The 17,988-nt window shown below is 44.8% G+C and overlaps 1 protein-coding gene across 1 annotated transcript; it reads left to right on the top strand.

Annotated features, from left to right (window-relative positions):
• Positions 1-4,283: 4,283 nt before the first annotated feature.
• On the top strand, positions 4,284-16,931 carry UBE2S (ubiquitin conjugating enzyme E2 S). Its single transcript, XM_082195476.1, has 4 exons — positions 4,284-4,712; positions 10,564-10,711; positions 14,048-14,238; positions 16,410-16,931. Exons 1-4 carry the CDS (start codon positions 4,710-4,712, stop codon positions 16,698-16,700), a joined length of 633 nt encoding a protein of 210 aa, XP_082051602.1. The 5' UTR covers positions 4,284-4,709; the 3' UTR covers positions 16,701-16,931.
• Positions 16,932-17,988: the final 1,057 nt, after the last annotated feature.

The following is a 17,988-nucleotide window of genomic DNA, read 5'->3' as shown; positions in this document are numbered from 1 at the left end:
GTAGGTTCAGGATAAGAACCATTATGAGAGATTCACAGCTGAGCAGCGATTTGAAGCTGATTTTTTTCACATCCAAACCTAATACTTTATAGCACGATCCTGCTCAGAAGTGAGTCCTGTTGAATTCAATGGGGTTTACTCCTGGGTAACTAGGGTTAGGATTGCAGCTGCTCTACACCAGCTCTAGGAAAGATATTGTGTTCAAATTGAGATATACATACCAAAAACAAAACACCCCACCAAACAAACACACACACACAGCTTTGCCTTTCATTGTGGGTGTGTGCCCCCCCGCTCCGCCTGCTTATAAAACATGCAGAAGAAGGGGTGGGGGGAAGGATGCTGAGCAAATGAAAGATCTGAAAATGAATTGACCACCAGCCTGGGGAAGCAATACTGCAGCAACCAGATTTAATCCTTGTGTGGATCAACGGCAGAGACGTGTTGAGAAGTACCGGTACATGTTATTTAACATTTATTTCAAACATATTACAGAACTTGAAAGTTCCCTGTCAACCATCTGAAGAAGGAAAAAAGGCCAGTATGTTGAAACATCAACCCCAGCTAAAGCATGCTGCTGTCAGTCCTGTATTAAGCACCGTTAATATTTGAGATTATCTCCCCTGCTTCAAATATGACTGGTTGAGTTAATATCAATCTCCACACCTCATTCACATTCAAGATTATCTCCCTAAGCAAGCAATTTGCATATATCACCTCATTAGTATTCTTCAGCAGCTAATCTCAGCTCATGCTGTGCTGGGGATCACCCCCCTCCCTATTAATTCATTAACATTCAAGCTTACTTTATTATAGCAGGGCTGTCAGATAGAAGGCCAGGGATTGATTAGGCCTCATGGGGTCTCCAGTGTAGCCTGCAGCATCCTTCCACATTCCGCCCAATGCAATCACTTTCAAGGCCACAAGTGGATGCTCTTTCCGCTAGCTAAGCAAAGGGACTCTTGGCAATGGCTGCTATTGCATCCCAGGGCATCAACCCCTCTTGAATTGCATTCATGACTATTAAGTAGTGAAGTGAGCATAGCACTGAGTAACATTTGCTACAACTGGCAACCTAGTTCCTGCTTTCATTTATTTTTGTTCCTTTTTGTTCCAGTGCCCCACCCCCAACACTACTTGCTTTTAAAACATTTCTAGTTCACACATACAAAGGGCTTCACAGGAATCACTCACAAGGAAGTAGGCCAGCGGCCAGGAACTTGTGTGCCTTCAGATGTTGGTGGACTAAAGGTAAAAGTAAAAAGGTAAAGGACCCCTGGATGGTTAAGTCCAGTCAAAGGCGACTATGAGGTTGCGGCACTCATCTCGCTTTCAGGCCGAGGGGCCCATGTTTGTCCACAGACAGTTTTCTGGGTCATGTGGTCAGCATGACTAAACCACTACTGGCGCACAAAGGACTGTAATGAGTGCCAGAGCGCACAGAAATGCCATTTACCTTCCTTCCACAGCAGTACCTATTTATATACTTGCACTGGTGTGCTTTCGAACTGCTAGGTTGGCAGGAGCTGAGACAAAGCAATAGGAGCTTACCCGTCATGGGGATTCAAGCCACCGACCTTCCGATCAGCAAGCCCAAGAGGCTCAGTGGTTTAGACCACAGAGCCAACTCCCATCATCCCTGACTATTGGCCATGCTAGCTGATGAGAGTCAAGCGAAGGCTTGCCATATTTCCTGACATGTCCTGGTTTTGGGGTGTAAAAACGGCGTTGGGAAATTTTTGCTGAATCAGCAAAATGTCAGGTGAAACCCGGATGTATGGCAATGTGATGGGAAAAGCAGCAGAAACAGCTCAAAAAGCTTAACATCACTATTTGGGGGGGAGGTTTTCCTAAAATGGCTCCAGCAACACCTGGAGGACCAATGTGATGCATCCCTGAAGCAAACTCCTACTATGTGCTTTTAAAATGCATATGGTGCATGTGCCTCTCAAACTTGCCCCTTCAGCAGGACCATAGCATGGCAGGAAAGGGGACTATGCCTTCTCCTCCTCCATGGACCCCATCTGCTGGCAGCCATGGAAAAGCAAAATTTGCTAGCTAAGAAATATAACAACTCAGGTTTTCTTCTCTGTAACTCATAGCAGCTCCCAATGAGCAATGTGGCTGCAGTTTAGGGGAATGTGGCTGCACCTCTTCATCTTTCATGGGTGCCCAGAAAAGGGGTTTTGATGTAGACCCCAGAGTCCAGGCGTGTTCGTATGGGAAGAGGTGGCCCCCTGTGCTATTTCGGGAAGAAGGGCAAGCTATAAATTTAATAAGTAAACAAGGCTTTATAGAGCAAAACCAGAACCTTGATTAGAGTCTGGAAATCTGATAATCCTGTATTCTACTGGTAAAAAGTGTCCTTATGCAGCAAAGGCAAAATGGTAACTTTACATTTATGCACAAAAAACCATGCAATCATCATCTAAGGCCTTTTTTCATGTGCCTCCTCCACAAGAGGTCCGGAGGGTGGTAAAACAAGAACGGGCCTTTTCTGCAGTGGCTCCCTGTTTGTGGAATGCTGTCCCCAGGGATGCTTGCCTGGCACCTTCATTATACACCTTTAAGCACCAGGGGAAAACGTTCCTCTTCAACCATGCCTTTGGTGGATTAACATCCTATCTTTTTCTAAATGTGTTTGTGGGAGGTGAGGTAATTGTTCTGTTCTTGTTTTTATGTATTTTATGTTAACACATTCAATAAATAACTATTAAACACACAAACAGTGGAATAATTAAAAGGTGGGGGAGACCAGCTCCCGAGGGGGAATTAAAGGATGCACAAGGGGTACACAATCCATAACATTCAGCAGTGTGGATGGGCACTAAGAAGACCCTTGTGGGAATCAGGTCAAAAGTGCACCTAGTCCATTCTGTTCTCGTGTCCTCTGGGAAGCCCACAAGCAGGACACTTAGTGGAAAAGCAACTATTCCCACTTGCAGGGGTGAAACTAGGTTTTATTTTACAGTACTCAGGTCAAAGACCCAGTTTGGCACACCCACCGATGTGCATTTGAATACACCTTCCTCTTTGGCAATCACTCAATAGCTGAGTAAGATTGTCTTAACAATGAGTCCATAAGTGACTGTGGAGGCCAATTTTGGATCCACACATCCTTCCACAGTGGGCACATAGGTTTCTGGGCGAGTTGATCATGGTGAGGGTTTGCCAAGTGTGCCTACCTCTTAGCACGTTTCTCCCATTCATCCTGCGTTCGAGCTTCAAAGCCAACGACACCTTTGGTAAAGGCTGTTCTCCAACTGGAGCACTTGCAGGCCAGTGTTTCCCAGCTGTTGGTGTTTATACTACATTTAAAAAGATTTGCCTTGAGAGAGTCTTTAAACCTCTTTTGTCGACCACCAGCATTATGCTTTCCACTCAGGCTGGCAGCTCCTGTGGGGGCTTCACCCAGGGCAAAAATGTTGTAGCTGCTGTACTGCCCACTTGTGTTATCTTCAGCAACTGATATGGCAACATGGCAATTGAGGTGGTGTTCCCTTTTAAGCCAAGGTAAACCTTTGTGCCGATTTTCTCTCTCAGTGTAGTCCTCTGTCTACTCAGAAGTGAGTCCCATTACAATCAACGAGGCTTAACTCCCAAGTAAGTGAACATAGGTTTGCTGCCTTAATCATGAACGCCTTCAGAGAGAGCAGTTGCAGTCCAAAGACTGCAGGGAGAAGGAAGTTCCTTCATAGATGGTGCTAATGGCAGCTGTCAAGTGTGTGTGTCCATGAACATTATTGAGGACAGGATGGTTGAGAACATCTCGAACTGGTCGCCCGAGCAGTCATTTCCCCTGTTAAGCCCCACCCGCTTCTTAGTGTATCCCGTCATTATGCATAATTATTAGACGAAATATATTTAACTTATTCAGCCCTAATTAGCTGCTTCCTGTCGTCAGTTGGGCGGGTTTACTTTTCTCATTTGGCCAATTAGGAACCTGCGCGCTTTGTTTGAATAAGGAAGAACCGGGGGCAGAGCTGTCCCCGCAGCCAGACACTTTTTCGTCGCCTATTGGCTACATCGCTACGTCAAGTTACTATTTCTCCGAGCAGCGTCTCTCGCGCACTCTCACATTCTATTGGCGAAACGGCGCGTCAATCGAAGGATTTGAAATTCGCCCCCACCCAGTTTCTTCCCGCAACCGTTAGCAGATAAACAAACTATCGTCCCTTTAAACGCCGCTTTCACCAAACGTTCGTATTCAAATCCGTCCAATCAGGCACTATAGCGCCGCCTCTCCACTACGCCTCTCCTCATTGGCTGCCGGCCGTCGCGGACATTGGTTGTCAACGGCTCTCCGCGAGGAGAGCACCCGAGAAAGGAGGGGGGAGGAACGGACCCCCTCCGTTCTAACGGGCCTGATTGGGCGGTTGGGGTTCCAAAGGGGTGTGGCTGGCTTTGGCCGAGGGTTATAAAAACGTTTGCTGGGCACCGGCCACCCTCATTAAAGTGAGGGTGGCATAAGCGAGTTGGTAACAGCGTGGAGAAGGAGGAGGGTGGGGGGAACATCTGGTTTCCCCCCCGTAAATGCATGGGAAAGGTGGAACTTCTTAAACCCTAGTATCTAGCGTTTTTTCAATAGGGGTAGGGGGCTCCTGACCCAGGTTAGGAGTAGGCGCATGATATTTTAGGTGTAGTCTAAGGTGCGTATGTGAGCCCTCTAAAGGTTGTGCTGTTCTACAATCCTGTGCAGACCCTACACAATGGTGAGTGGCTTTTGGCTCGTTTGCCCATGCCTAATTTGAAGTTTTCTCCTTGGTTCTGGGACCCAGCAGAACTTGGTTGGGATTGGTGGCATGTGACTTTCCTGCACAATAACGATCAAAGGTTCAGGGGATGGGTAACATGGGGATCTGTTCATATTTGTGTGCTTGTAGGCAAAATCCAGGAGTATGGAGTGAAACCTTTGGCTGCCTGTTTTCAGCTGGGTTCCAAGGTTATGGTTTTGTATTGGGGAAGGGATAGATTTACTTGTAATAAGATACTTGGATTTAGCATTGGAGGTATGTCAGTGTTTGTGGCGCGAGTGGTGAGAAGCCTGTTGAAGTCCTGGTGTAGAGAAAGGGTGGAATTTCCTGATCTAGTGCCAGGCTTAGGGGTGTCATGATAGAGGAAGAATCCTAATAGAGGAGCTACTGATGAAATATGAAGAGAAAGTGAAACATTCAGAAGGAGCTTCTCAATTCCTAAAGGAACTCATCTTAAAATACGATGAAAGAGGCCCATATTCTTTGGTGTGGAATGAGTACACTGGAAAGGCATTTAAAAATGGAGGTTCAAGTACAACAGATGTAGTGATGCCAGTTTCTCTGAGTATTTGTTTAAATTAAGCAGGGTGGGGAAGCTGTTATTGGACTCCTACAGCCATCATCTCTGACCATTAGCCATGTTGACTGGGGATGATGGGAGTTGGAGTCCAACAACAGCAAGAGGACCGCAGGTTCTCCATCCCTGGTTTAAAATGTCTGACTTCATTATGGTCTTATAAGTGTTTATGGGAGGAATAATTTTTGTATAGGAGGTGTGGGCGGTTACCCACACTGGAAGTCAAACTTGAAAAAAACTTAATTCCCCACTTGCCACAATATTTTCCATCCTTTGTTACAACTTTGCTCCTTCTGTTTCCTTTCTTGGATGTGTGAGCTGTGGCATCCTTGATGCATGATCCATATGAAAAACACACATTATTGAGAGTATAAAGGCCTTTAAAAAAAATCCTCAGATTTTTTGGGGGGACAGTAGATTCCTTACAGGGTAAGTAATGCATTTTGATAATAGCCACCTTTGCTTTTCTAGAATTTAATTACATTCCCTGTTTGGATCATATTTGTTGAGGCATATTTTATATTGTTTGATTTATAAGTGAAAAACAGAATGTATTTCTTTCCAGGTGCAGGGCTAAAGGCCTATTCCTTGCTGCAAACGCAGAAAGTCATCACTTGTACAAAATAATACATAATAGAAAAGCTGGATTGTTCTTTTACATATGGGGAAACATATCTCAAACATTCTTTATTAAGGCTGGAATCCTGGGCATTGAACACCATGAGACTTGCTCCTGAATAAACATATAGGATTACATTGGGAGGCATCTAGAGTTTGCTTTCTGAGTAGTTTTATTTTTTCGTAGTATGAGGATTTAGGAAGATACAGCAGTACTCTGAACAGTTTGTCTTCTCTTGCTCCCCCTTTCTCTCAAAGCAAAATCCCCCATGTTTGCAAACTCTTCTATTCAGTGGAGTTGTAGAGTACTGCTTTAAGGTCTATAAAGTTGGTTAGCCTTTTAAAAACTTTTTGTCTTGATTTGTTCCAGTCTAGGCCTTTGGTTCCCTTGGGTATATTTTTCTATGTGCAGTGCTGCATACATGTTTTTAAATTTTCATTTTGTATTTGAGACCTGCACAGTCCTTTGACCTCTTACATGCTTTCAGATGTGTTTAATTGTAAACTCTTTCTCATGGGACGAATCCTTGGCAAGCAGTGCTCTCTCCTCTTCCCCAACCCCACCCCCCAGCAGATGGTTTACACACAAGCAGCAGTTTTGTGTGCAGGGAAGGACTGAGCTTCCATGATAACTTTATTTTTTTGTAATCTATCAAAAACCATTAGTCGTTTCTCAAGACATAGTATATGTGTGTGTCAGTGGAGGTTAAACATTTGTAACTTAAGCAGAAGTGATGACTTTTATGGACGAAATGAAAATGTTCCACGTAGAAAGCCATCATAGTGGTGTGTAATATTTTTCTCCTTGTCAGTGTGTTCTTTATCTGTAAGCTCTTGAGTGTTGGTACAGAGGTGCCTCGCAAGACGAAATTAATTCGTTCCGCGACTTTTTTTGTCTAGCAAATTTTTCGTCTTGCGAAGCACGGTGTCGGGAAAGTTTTGGAAAAGCTTCAAAAATCACCCAAGTCTTCAAAAACCTCAAAAAAGGCTACCACACCGCGTTCTATGAGTTGCTCCTCGAAGTCAAGTCACAACTGTATTAACGGTGTTAAGAAAAAGGAAACAAACTTGCAAGACGTTTTCGTCTTGCGAAGCAAGCCCGTAGGGAAATTCGTCTTGCGAAGCAGCTCAAAAAACGCAAAACCCTTTCGTCTAGCGAGTTTTTCGTCTTGCGGGGCGTTCGTCTTGCGGGGCACCACTGTACTTTATTTTACAGTTACTCCAAAGAGATGCTAGGATGCCTCCTCTGATGTCTTCCTTTATAGCCAAGGGAGATTCATTTTTGCCATTTGGCATCCTTACTCTTGAAATTCCCTTTGGGGGCAGCATTCCCACTGTTGGTGACTTTGTGTTTTAAGTTCCATTAGAGTGAGCCTGGCATGGAATCTGGTTTTTCTTAGCTTTGGAGGATCCCAAGAAAAAAACATCCAGCAACGTGGGATACATTGCTTTGATCCAGAAGGGATAAGAAATGGTATTCTGGGGTGTCCTGTTTAAATGTGGCCTCCTCTGTACTTCTGGTAGAGGAGGCTGTGGAATGTAGTTAACTAATTAGACCAGCCTCTCACAGCTTTAGGCCCCCAAGTGTTGTTGGACTAAAATCATCCATGGCCACTGGTCCTGCTAGCTAGTTCATCATAATCTGGGGATGCAAGATTGATAGAGAGTCCGAGACTGTGACCAAAAAGGTTTATTTTTCAGTTTTGGGCTACATGCTTTTGTGTCCATGTACGCTGCAGTAGTAAAACTTAGCTTCTATTGGGGTCAGAGAGAGAGATGGGAAAGAACTCCCCAGGGAGAGCTGGTGCATGTTGGAAGCTAGGTCAGCTTGCTCCTTTTAAAATGGCAAGTGGGCAACCCCTTTAGCACTCTGGAAGACGTACTGTATGTGGGCACCTTTAGGGTGTGTGCAGAATTGGTCTGAGAAGCAGAGGCTGCAAATAGCAACCCTGTGGTATTGAACTGAGGTGGAGCGTTTGTAGAAATGACAGCCAGGTAACAAAAATTGTACACCCACTGTAGGCCTGAGGCCTGCTCCCCATCTCTTTCTGGCTACCTCATGTGAGTTGGGGGGTCACACACCATCTGAACAGCCCTGAGTGTCTGAGGGAAAAGTTAAGGCACACCTTGCCTAAAGACTTTGCGTAACCGAAGTACAAAAGGTTTTCTTCCTTTGCAATTGTCCTGCTTTTGTATGTCAATGTTTGCTGGCAATGCAGGCCACTTATTTCCTTCTGAGGGTGCAAATGAGGATCTACAGTTGACAGGTGTCAAAATATAAATAAATAGGAATGGGGGGGCTGTTTAGATGAGGTGTTCTCAGGATTTGGGGGGGGGGGAAGGTGAGAGCAGACTTGCCTTCTCCTGTGTGTTTTCTTTCTCTCTATTTCACTCTCTATCACTCACACACACTGGAAAAGTGACTAACAGACCAAGAGATCCTGTGTTCGTTTGAATGGGGAATCTCCCCTGCTTTGCCAGATTTAATCTCTGTTTTGAACAATCATGGAATCCCTTGCCTTTGTCCATTGGCTTAGTAAGTGAGGAGAGCGAATTGGGAAACTGTAGGCCAGAAGCCTGCTCCCCATCTCTTTCTGGCTACCTCATGTGCGTTGGGGGTCACACACCATCTGAACAGCCCCGAAGAAAACTGTCATTCAGGTATCTGCTTAATTTGTGTGTGTCTCTGCTTGCTTTCACCCCCGTTTCTCACCTGAAATTAAAAACATACAAACCCGTGTGTGCAAAAGAGGGTTAGAAAAAGCCCAGCCACTCCAGATTTGCTGTGTTTGATAGCTGTGCTGCAATATTGGTAGCAGGCTTTTGAGAAGTCAGATTCAACCTTTGCTGTGAAAGCTACCTTGCTAGTGTATTTTCTCAACCCATTATTACATTTTACTCTTGCCTCTTCTCCAGTGAGTTCAAGGGCTATGCCCATGATTCTTGTATTTCACTTTCCCTTGCTTTACCCTCACAATTAAACAGTGAAGTAGGTTGTTCTGAGAGTGTGTGATCGGCCCAAGGTCAGGCAGTGGGCTTTGTGACTGAACTTGCCTCTCTGATCCTAATACAGCCCTCCCTGTCCTCTGGACCACACTCACCCACATTGGCTTTTCTCAAGTAGCAGCATTTGCCTTGGGGGTGGAAGGGTTTTACGTAGGATTTGACACTGTCCCCACCAATTAGTACTTTTGAATGGTGGGATTCTTGAGCCTACGTGACTTTGGCTCTTCGTAACACATCTAGCCTTGTTGTCTTGACAGTTATGAGAGTTTGTGCTCCACCAAAGGTCTGCGAGCTTGGGGCTGCAAAGTAGCTGCTTCCCATCCCTTCCTTCCTCAGCCCTGGAAGTTCCACTCAGGCAGTTTTGAGGAGGAATTGTGCCTGTGCTTTCAAGAATTGCCGCTATGAGGGATGTAATATTGCTTTAAAATACTTACCATTGGGCTTCTGATCCCTTTGGAAGCAATTGATAAATGAAACAAGATAAATCAATTTGCGCAAACAAGCTGTTCCTTTTTCTTTTACTCTGTCTAATTTGATGCGCCTTTGCTATTTGGGATGGGTGTGTCTTCATGTCACTCTTCCCATATGTGTTTATTTCTGCCTTGCAACGAAGACTCTGTATACAATGTAGTTGCCCATGAACTTATGTGCGCATATATATATATGTATATATATATAGTGTTAATTTTAATTTTAAAAAGGGCTCTTTCAGTTTATAAAGCGTCCCTGGTTCTTGCTTGCCATGTGCAGGCAGGTGAGTGGCTGTTCAAAAGTCCATTTTAATTTGTGCTGTTTTGCCTTGGATCTCTCTCTCTCTGAGTCTGTGTGTGGGTGTGTCTTTTCAGGCTAGAGGTACATGGTTTTTAGTGGAGAGAAATTAGACTGTCTTTGGGTTTTGCAGTCGGGGCTCATCAACAAAAAAATACTTTAAAAATAAGACATGCATAATTCTTGGTGAGTGAGAGTTAATCAGAAGAAAGTGCATTTTGAAATGGATCCTATGTTTTGTCATCCTGCTGCATGAAATGGCTTTCAGGGAGCCTACTTGTGAGTAAACATAGGAAGCAGACTGCGTTGCTGCTTGAATTGGCAGGTTCATGTGGGTTATGGGGAGATTACTTAGGAGTAAGCATTTCAAGTGGCATGCTGGCAGAAGACAGTGTTCCAGTGACATGCCTTGGAAAGCAAGTAGCTATTTAATGATTCACTGACTTTGCTAGGAGAAGACTAGGAAGTGGAGGCTTATTTTGGATGGTGGTGTTTCTCCACAGGTGTGTGTGTATGTGTGTTCCAAGGCATGTTTTTGTTTGACCCAAGTAAGCTCCTTTTACATGCACTCTGCTTTCCTTCCTATTCCCTCCCCCAAATAAATCTGAGTATTACTAGTGCCTAGAGGTGGCCTTCCTGTTCTGTGTTGCTGGAGGCTCTCAGGTAGATCTGTTGGTCACCCTCTATGCAACTTTTCAGGCATTCTGCAGCACATTGTCACTCCCAATTTTGGTCAGCCCTGCCCCCTTCAAGAGCAGCAGGTGGCAGATCCACGCAGGGACTGTATTTCAGCTAAGAACCATATTCTGCTTTGCTTTTCCCACCCTTTCTGTCCTGCAGAATTCCAATGTAGAAAATTTGCCTCCCCACGTGATTCGGCTGGTCTACAGGGAAGTCTCCACTCTGACCTCAGACCCACCTGAAGGCATCAAAGTATTCCCTAATGAGGAGGACATCACAGATGTGCAAGTTACCATTGAAGGACCTGGTAAGAAGGGGCACGTGGGGTTTGCTTTCCAAGACTCCTTTTTTAAAAAAGCATGTGGTTAGGAGGCAGAGGGCAGTACCTGCATCAAGTGCAGCAGAGCTCTAGCTTATGGGTCGTTGTGAAAAGGGCAACAGTGCCAGGTGGCATTGTCCAAGCAAGAATGGAAAGGTGACTCTTTTAAGGGGTTGTGGGGCTCTTCTCCACAGGCAGCGTAAATTTAGCTTCCCATCAATATTCCTATGTTGTCCAGGAGAGCTTGTTCCCATCACCTGCTTCCAGGATGGGGAAAGGAGCTCTCTTCCCCACTTCCTGTGAGGGAATCCAGATACCTTTGTGCTGCTTATAGCATGCAGGTATTTACAGTGGTACCTCTGGTTGCAAACGGGATCTGTTCCGGAGCCCAGTTCACAACATGAGCAAAATGCAACCCGCGTATTCACGGGTCGCGATTTGCCGCTTCTGCGCATGCGCGTGACATAATTTGGAGTGTCTGCGCGAGTGGTGAAACCTGGAAGTAACCCTTTCCGGTACTGCTGGGTTGCTGCAGGACACAACCTGAAAAGATTTAACCTGAAGCAAATGTAACAAGCTGTATGACTGTATAATATATATATTACATATATATATTTATATATTCTAACCTTGTGGTTAGAAATAAGACAGTTGGGTGGGGTCTTGTAGGCAGAGGGAAGCTCTGGAACAAAGCTGCAACCTTGAGCTGTGGCTCAGTGCAGACATAACACTGAAGTAGAATACAGGAGGTCAGGACTGTTGGGGTGTATCCAGTTAAATTACACTCTGAGTAGATGTGTTGAAATTAACTGTGCTGATTATGCCCATCGATATCAATGGGTCTAGGGCTAACATTGGAGACAGCCCATTGGGCCAGTGTTCTCTCTTTTAGCAGAAGAGAAGTTTCAATTCTCTAGGAATACCAAGTTCTCAGTTTCCACAGCCCGACCATATACTTTCAGACTTCTAGCAATAAAACCAAATTAACCCCTTTCCCACCCTTGGTTCTAAGAAATGTTCAGGAGGGTCCATATCTACCAAAGTTGAGGTCCACTGTTTTCAACTGGTGAATGAATCCTTGAGCCCCAAACTGGAAATTAAAAGGGAAAAGAAAAATCTAGCCCCTATTAAGCTTGTGCTGAGAGGAGTAAAAATATCTGCCTTGCAAGTAGACAAACTTGCCCCAGAAAAGGGCTTGAGGTGAAGGCTAAAAGAAAAAAGAGAAAGAGGGGGGGGGGAAACCAGACTTATTATTTAGCTCCTTTAAAAAAAGAAGTCTTCAGTATTCAGGAGAGTTGCTGGAGAAAAAGCAAAACTGGGCTAAATAATTCTAAAAGGAAGCAAAATTAGGGTACACTCTAGTTTGTTTCCTTCAGTTACACACACGTGAATAATAATACTCCTTATTAAAAATTAGCCTTTCATTAATTTATAATGACAATCCCAAAATTCTGGATTGCTTCTTCTCTTTTTCCTCCTCGTACACTAAGAATCCTTCCTTATCACAGTTGGGTTGTAAATATTGTTGAGACCAAGAGGAACCTTGATACTTTTTTGAATCTCTTTTGTACTCTGTCTATCTGATTTCTCAACCTCACTGCCCAAAGTGGAATCTTCTACAGTATCTCTAAACGTGGTTTTTCAGAGAGAGAAGAGTTATCTAATGTAACAGAGGTATGGTGGGCTTTATCTAACATTTGGGACATTCTCTCTTAACTGAAGAGAAGATTCAGTTCTCTTGAAATACCAAGTTCTTAGTTTCTGCAGCAAGACCATATAATGTCTGTCTTCTAGCAATAAAACCACACCAAAAATAAAATGGGAAAATGGAAACGTTTTGCGTTTTAATATAACACACTCATAATTTCATCTGGGCCTATATAAACTAACTTTTAACTATTAACTTTTAAAATGTCATCTTTTTTTGTCTTGTGACCAACCAGAGCATTCTAAAAGATAAACCTCTATTCCCTGAGTTTATTCTGTGTATACTTAGGCAGCCACCAAATAGCATTCAAAGGCATCATTCACTTCACTCCTGCAGTGCCCATTTCATGTTTTATAACCCTCTTTCATCCCATATCCTATGGTTTGATATTTGCTATGCTTTTCTATTAACCACTACATTCCAGTTTAATTAGAAATAAATAAGGAACACGGAACATGCCAAGTCACAAATACTGGATCAATGTATTAAGTCCTGGGACTTCAGATACAATACATGAAAAGAAGAACAGAGGTTTTCTCTGAATTTAAGCAGGGCTGAATCAGGAATAAAAGTACATATTCAACGGTAATAGGAGAAAGTTCTGCTAATCCAGAGAATTGAGGATTATCAACATCATCAACCATTGTTGCTTCAGAACACTGTCCAAGAAAATAATAATTTAGGATTCAAATTACTTTCCCCTTCTTTTCAGTGAAAATTCCACAGTCTTTGACAAGGCATATCATTTGTTGGTGGATGTTATAATGCTGTGGTCTAAACCACTGAGCTTGCTGATCATAAGGTTGGCAGTTCGAATCTGCCCGCTGCAGTGAGCTCCCGTTTCTCTGTCCCATATCCTGCCAACCTAACAGTTGGAAAGCACACCAGTTCAAGTAGATAAATAGGTACCACTGCAGTGGGAAGGTAAATGCATTTCCATGTGCTCTGGCATTCATCACGGTCCTCTGTGCACCAGTAGCGGTTTAGTCATGCTGGTCACATGACCTGGAACGCTGTCTGTAGACAAACACCGGTTCCCTCGGTCTGAAAGTTTAGTTGAGTGCCACACCCCATAATCTCCTTTGACTGAACTTAACTGTCCAGGGGTCCTTTACCTATAATGTGTTTGAGAGGGGGGAAGTTATTGGATTGTTCTTGTTTTTATTTTGATTATGTATTCTATGTTTTTATATCATGATTTTATCTTGTGAACCACCCTGAGACCTGCGGGTGTAGGGTGGTATACAAATTTTTACAAAACAATTTGTTCCCAACATGTTACAGAGCACCAGCCACATCATAAAACAACACTCAGGTACCAATAGCTTGGCCAGCATCTTTTTAGCTCCCAAGGTCTTGTGGATCATTGTGGATCATCATGGCAGCCGTAGAAGATGGAATCTAGAGGAGGCTATATTGGCGTTCTCTAAAAGTGGAGAAGTGGTCATACGGGAAAAGGGAGCACTCCTTGAGATCAGGCAGCCAAAAAAGCAAAATAGTTAGCTGGACATCAGAAATAACTGAGCTTGTGGTTTAAACCATGTGTGGGGTACAATGAGTGGGAGATGCCATCCTGCAGTATTGCTGAGACAACCCTTCTCCTGTTCCTGCTGCAGAGGGTACCCCATATTCCGGTGGCCTCTTCCGCATGAAGCTCATCCTCGGCAAAGACTTTCCAGCCAGCCCACCCAAAGGCTACTTCCTGACCAAAATATTCCACCCCAACGTGGGGGCCAATGGCGAGATCTGCGTCAACGTCCTCAAGAAGGACTGGAAAGCGGAACTGGGCATCCGACATGTCCTGCTGGTGAGTGGTGGTTTTTACTGGGTTACATCCCAAAATGCTATGTTTGGGGCCTGAATTGGGTTGTAACCTAAAATTGTTAATATTGTTAATTCACCTGGTCAGACTTATCGTCCAGTACTTTCTATACTGACTGGCATTGGTGTGACAGGGTTTCAAGTAGGCAGATACATTTCTTTTGCCTGACGCCTAAGATCCTTTCAATGGGCAATACCAGGGATTAAACTGCATGCAAAACGCATGTCTCGCCTCTGAGCCATGTTTGCCCCTGTCATTGGGAATATGACCATTTTCTTACGGGTTCTTCCCCTGCAAGTGGATAGGTCTAGGCAACTCTCTTAATATTTTGGCAGTATGTTGAAGTATTCAAATTTAACGAATCAGTTAAAAGGGAGGTGACGAGTAAGTTAAAAACACCTTAGTCAGCGGCCATTAAAACTTGCTCCTTTCTAGGTTTTCTACCATCTTTCCAATCTTTTAGTTAGGTAACTTTTGAAGCAACAGAGATAGGACTCTGTGGGAGCTTGGGATAGATGATGCCACAATATTTTGGTGGTTCTGGGCCCTCAGAATATTAGCTGCTTTTTCCTGGATTTGAATTGCAGCTCTCCATCACGGTGACTAAATCAAAAAACAGACCGCAATGCAGGACAGTTCCTGTTGTCTGTTCCACCTCAAAATGTATGAGAGAAGAATCTTGCTTTGAAATCATCCACTTATAATATCCTGCTAGTAAAACACTTGTACATCAGGAAGGTTGCTTGCTGCTTCCTTAGCCTTTTCTCTAACACATTCACTTCCCACAAGCATTGAGCTTTTGACAGGCACTTTCAAACCAGCAACACTCCTTTTTCACAAGCACATATCTGTACCGAGGTGATAATAGAGTACCTTGTTCCTGGCGCCACTTTTTAATCTGAATCTGGTGTCGGGCTGAGAGTGAGAAGCTTCCGCAGGCAGAACTCAACTCTGCTTCAGAGTTATGCCCCATCTCTAGAACTGAATGATTTCCGAAGGGCAACTTACAACACATGGGTGGCTTGATGCCCTCCAGAAATTTTTGTCTACAATTTCCAACAGCCCCAACTGCTGGCCATGTCAGCTGGTGCGGCCAAAGGGAGCTGCAGTACGAAACATCAGGAGAGCACCACATTGGGGAAGGCAGTCAGTGTGGCATAATGGTTAGAATGCTGGACTATGACCTGGGAGACCAGGGTTCAAATCCCCACTCAGCCATGAAGCTCTGAGCCTAATTTACCTCATGAGGTTGTTGTGAGAATGAAATGGGGAGAAGGAGAACCTTGCATACCACATTGACCTCCTTGGAAGACAAAGGTTGTACAGTGGTACCTCAGGTGAAGTACTTAATTCGTTCCAGAGGTCCGTTCTTAACCGGAAACTGTTCTTAACCTGAAGGACCACTTTAGCTAATGGGGCCTCCTGCTGCTGCCGCACCACCGGAGCACAATTTCTGTTCTCATCCTGAAGCAAAGTTCTTAACCTGAAGCACTATTTCTGGGTTAGCAGAGTGTGTAAGCTGAAGCGTATGTAACCCGAGGTACCACTGTATATATAAATGGAATAAATAGAAATAAATCCAGGCAATGTGTAAAAGGGTGCCTAGCAGCTTGTGACCCACTGACTGCTGACAGGGGTCAGTGCATCTTTATCCTCACTTTAGCAGTCCAAAGACAACCGGTTTGTGAAGCAGATTTATTGCTGGGGCAGAGGGAAGCAGCAGCCAAGCAGTGGCTGAGACCATGCTGGTCTTCCTCCTGTCCTGCTCCTGCTCCTGGGAGGGAGTAGGCATAAGTTCCTGAGATGCCCTTGGCTGGCCGATGGCAGAGCTCGCTGGATTCTTTCCCTCAAATAATGATAATAATTAATTTATTACTTAAACCCTGCCCATCTGACCGGGCCTCCCCAGCCACTCTGGGTAGCTTCTAACAGGATATAAAAAGCACAATAAAAGATCAGTCATTAAAAACTTCCCTAAACAGGGCTGCCTTCAGATGTCTTCTAAAAGTCAGATAGTTGTTTATTTCCTTGACAGCGGGTGGGAGTCTGTTCTGCAGGGTGGGCACCACTGCCAAGAAGGCCCTTCTGCCTGACACTCTGATAATGTCTTGCCTTTCCCTGGTTCTGACTGCCCTCGCTCCTTGTTCCCCTCCTAGACCATCAAGTGTTTGCTGATCCATCCCAATCCAGAATCGGCCCTGAACGAGGAAGCAGGGCGCCTCCTGCTGGAGAACTATGAGGAGTATGCCTCCCGGGCCCGCCTCCTGACGGAGATCCATGCCCAGCCTTCATCCGGCCTGCGCACCAAGGACCCTGCCGAGCCTTGCTCCTCTTCGGCCGGTGCCTCTGGGGAAGGCCCCATGGCTAAGAAACATGCAGGCGACAGGGACAAGAAACTGGCCTCCAAGAAGAAGACCGACAAGAAGCGAGCTCTCCGGCGGCTTTAGGGGCCAGCGGGGACGGGGTGGGGTCTGGCGCACAGGGTGGGTGGGTGTGGTGGGCGTTGGGGTTCCACAAGTACATTCTCCATTTCTCCTCTCTCTTCCTCTCCCACCTTCACGTTGAGGCTGCAGTCCAAGTCTGTCTCGCCCTTGTCAGATTTTTCTTCTTTTCCGTCTTTAAGTTATTTAAATTATAAAAGCAGGAAAATCTATTAAATGCCTTTTTTTTCTTAAGAAGGCTCTTAATGTTTGGTTGTGCCATCATCTAAAACCAGCGGCCCACGTTGAGAATACTCTGCCCTTACCGTTAAAAAGGATGTTAATAGAAGCGCAGAGGAGCATCGAAATAAGAGGATCAGAAATGGGGGGCATCTTCCTTTTTGACGGAGGGCTTTAAAAAGAGGTTGCTGCTTTGCGGTTTAAGGGGGGGGGAGATATCAAAGAAGAGACTTTATAGAGGTAGATAAGATTGTGAACCGTGAGGAGCAGGTAACAGGAAAGAGGATTCTTTACTGTTGGACTTCAGGATTACTTTGCTGAAATTGGTTGATGAAGGATAACGAGAATGTTTCTCTGCACAACACATAATTAAGGAATTCATTGCTCCGAGTTGTGGTTTTGACCACTAACTTAGTTGTTTGTTTTCAAAAGGAAGCTAGGCAAATCTAAGCAAAGAAGGGTCTTTCGATGTGTGTGCTAGCCAGGCAAGCTAAATGTGACCTCTGTTTAGAGGCAGTTATGTTGGGGTGGCCATGGGCTTTCCTGGGAACATCTGGTTAGCTGCTTTTCAGGCCTTTGGCCCTTTGATCCAGAAAGGGAGTTCTTAAGGCAAGTCAGCCAAGCAGAGTGATCTCCCTCTGTGTCCAAATGAATTCACTCATTCAAAATACTGGTCTCTGCATCCCTTACCACCATGACCCCTTAAACTGTCCTATGGCACCGGTGTTAAGCTACCTTGATGTGGGACGAGGTGATGAATGCTGGGATTTGTTATGACACGAGGGGCATCTGAGCTGTTCCACACATTAGCTGGCAAGTACTTAGGTGATTTAATGGAACGTGTGAATTTCATTTCCCTCCATCAGTGTCCCAATTGTATGCATTTGTGTCATGAAAATGCAGGTGCAGCTTGGGACAATACTAGTACGGTTGTCCTTACCCAGTTCTGTAGTTTACACACACACACCCTCAGCAGTACACAACATGCCAGCAGCGTAAGGGTAGCCCACATGGCTTTTTAAAGGGCCTTGTGGTGCGCCCTCTGGCTGGCACAGTAGCGGGCAGTTAAGGGGCT

The sequence above is a fragment of the Podarcis vaucheri genome, assembly GCF_965113315.1.
Source record: "Podarcis vaucheri genome assembly, chromosome: 13".
Taxonomy (NCBI): Eukaryota; Metazoa; Chordata; class Lepidosauria; order Squamata; family Lacertidae; genus Podarcis; species Podarcis vaucheri.
Note: the sequence above shows the minus strand (reverse complement) of the source record. Positions and strands in the feature narration are given on the sequence as shown.

Coding starts and splice junctions, on each gene's coding strand:
- UBE2S (XM_082195476.1), top strand. Junction 10,712..14,047: donor AGTTACCATTGAAGGACCTG/GTAAGAAGGGGC, acceptor TTCCTGCTGCAG/AGGGTACCCCATATTCCGGT. Junction 14,239..16,409: donor GCATCCGACATGTCCTGCTG/GTGAGTGGTGGT, acceptor TTCCCCTCCTAG/ACCATCAAGTGTTTGCTGAT.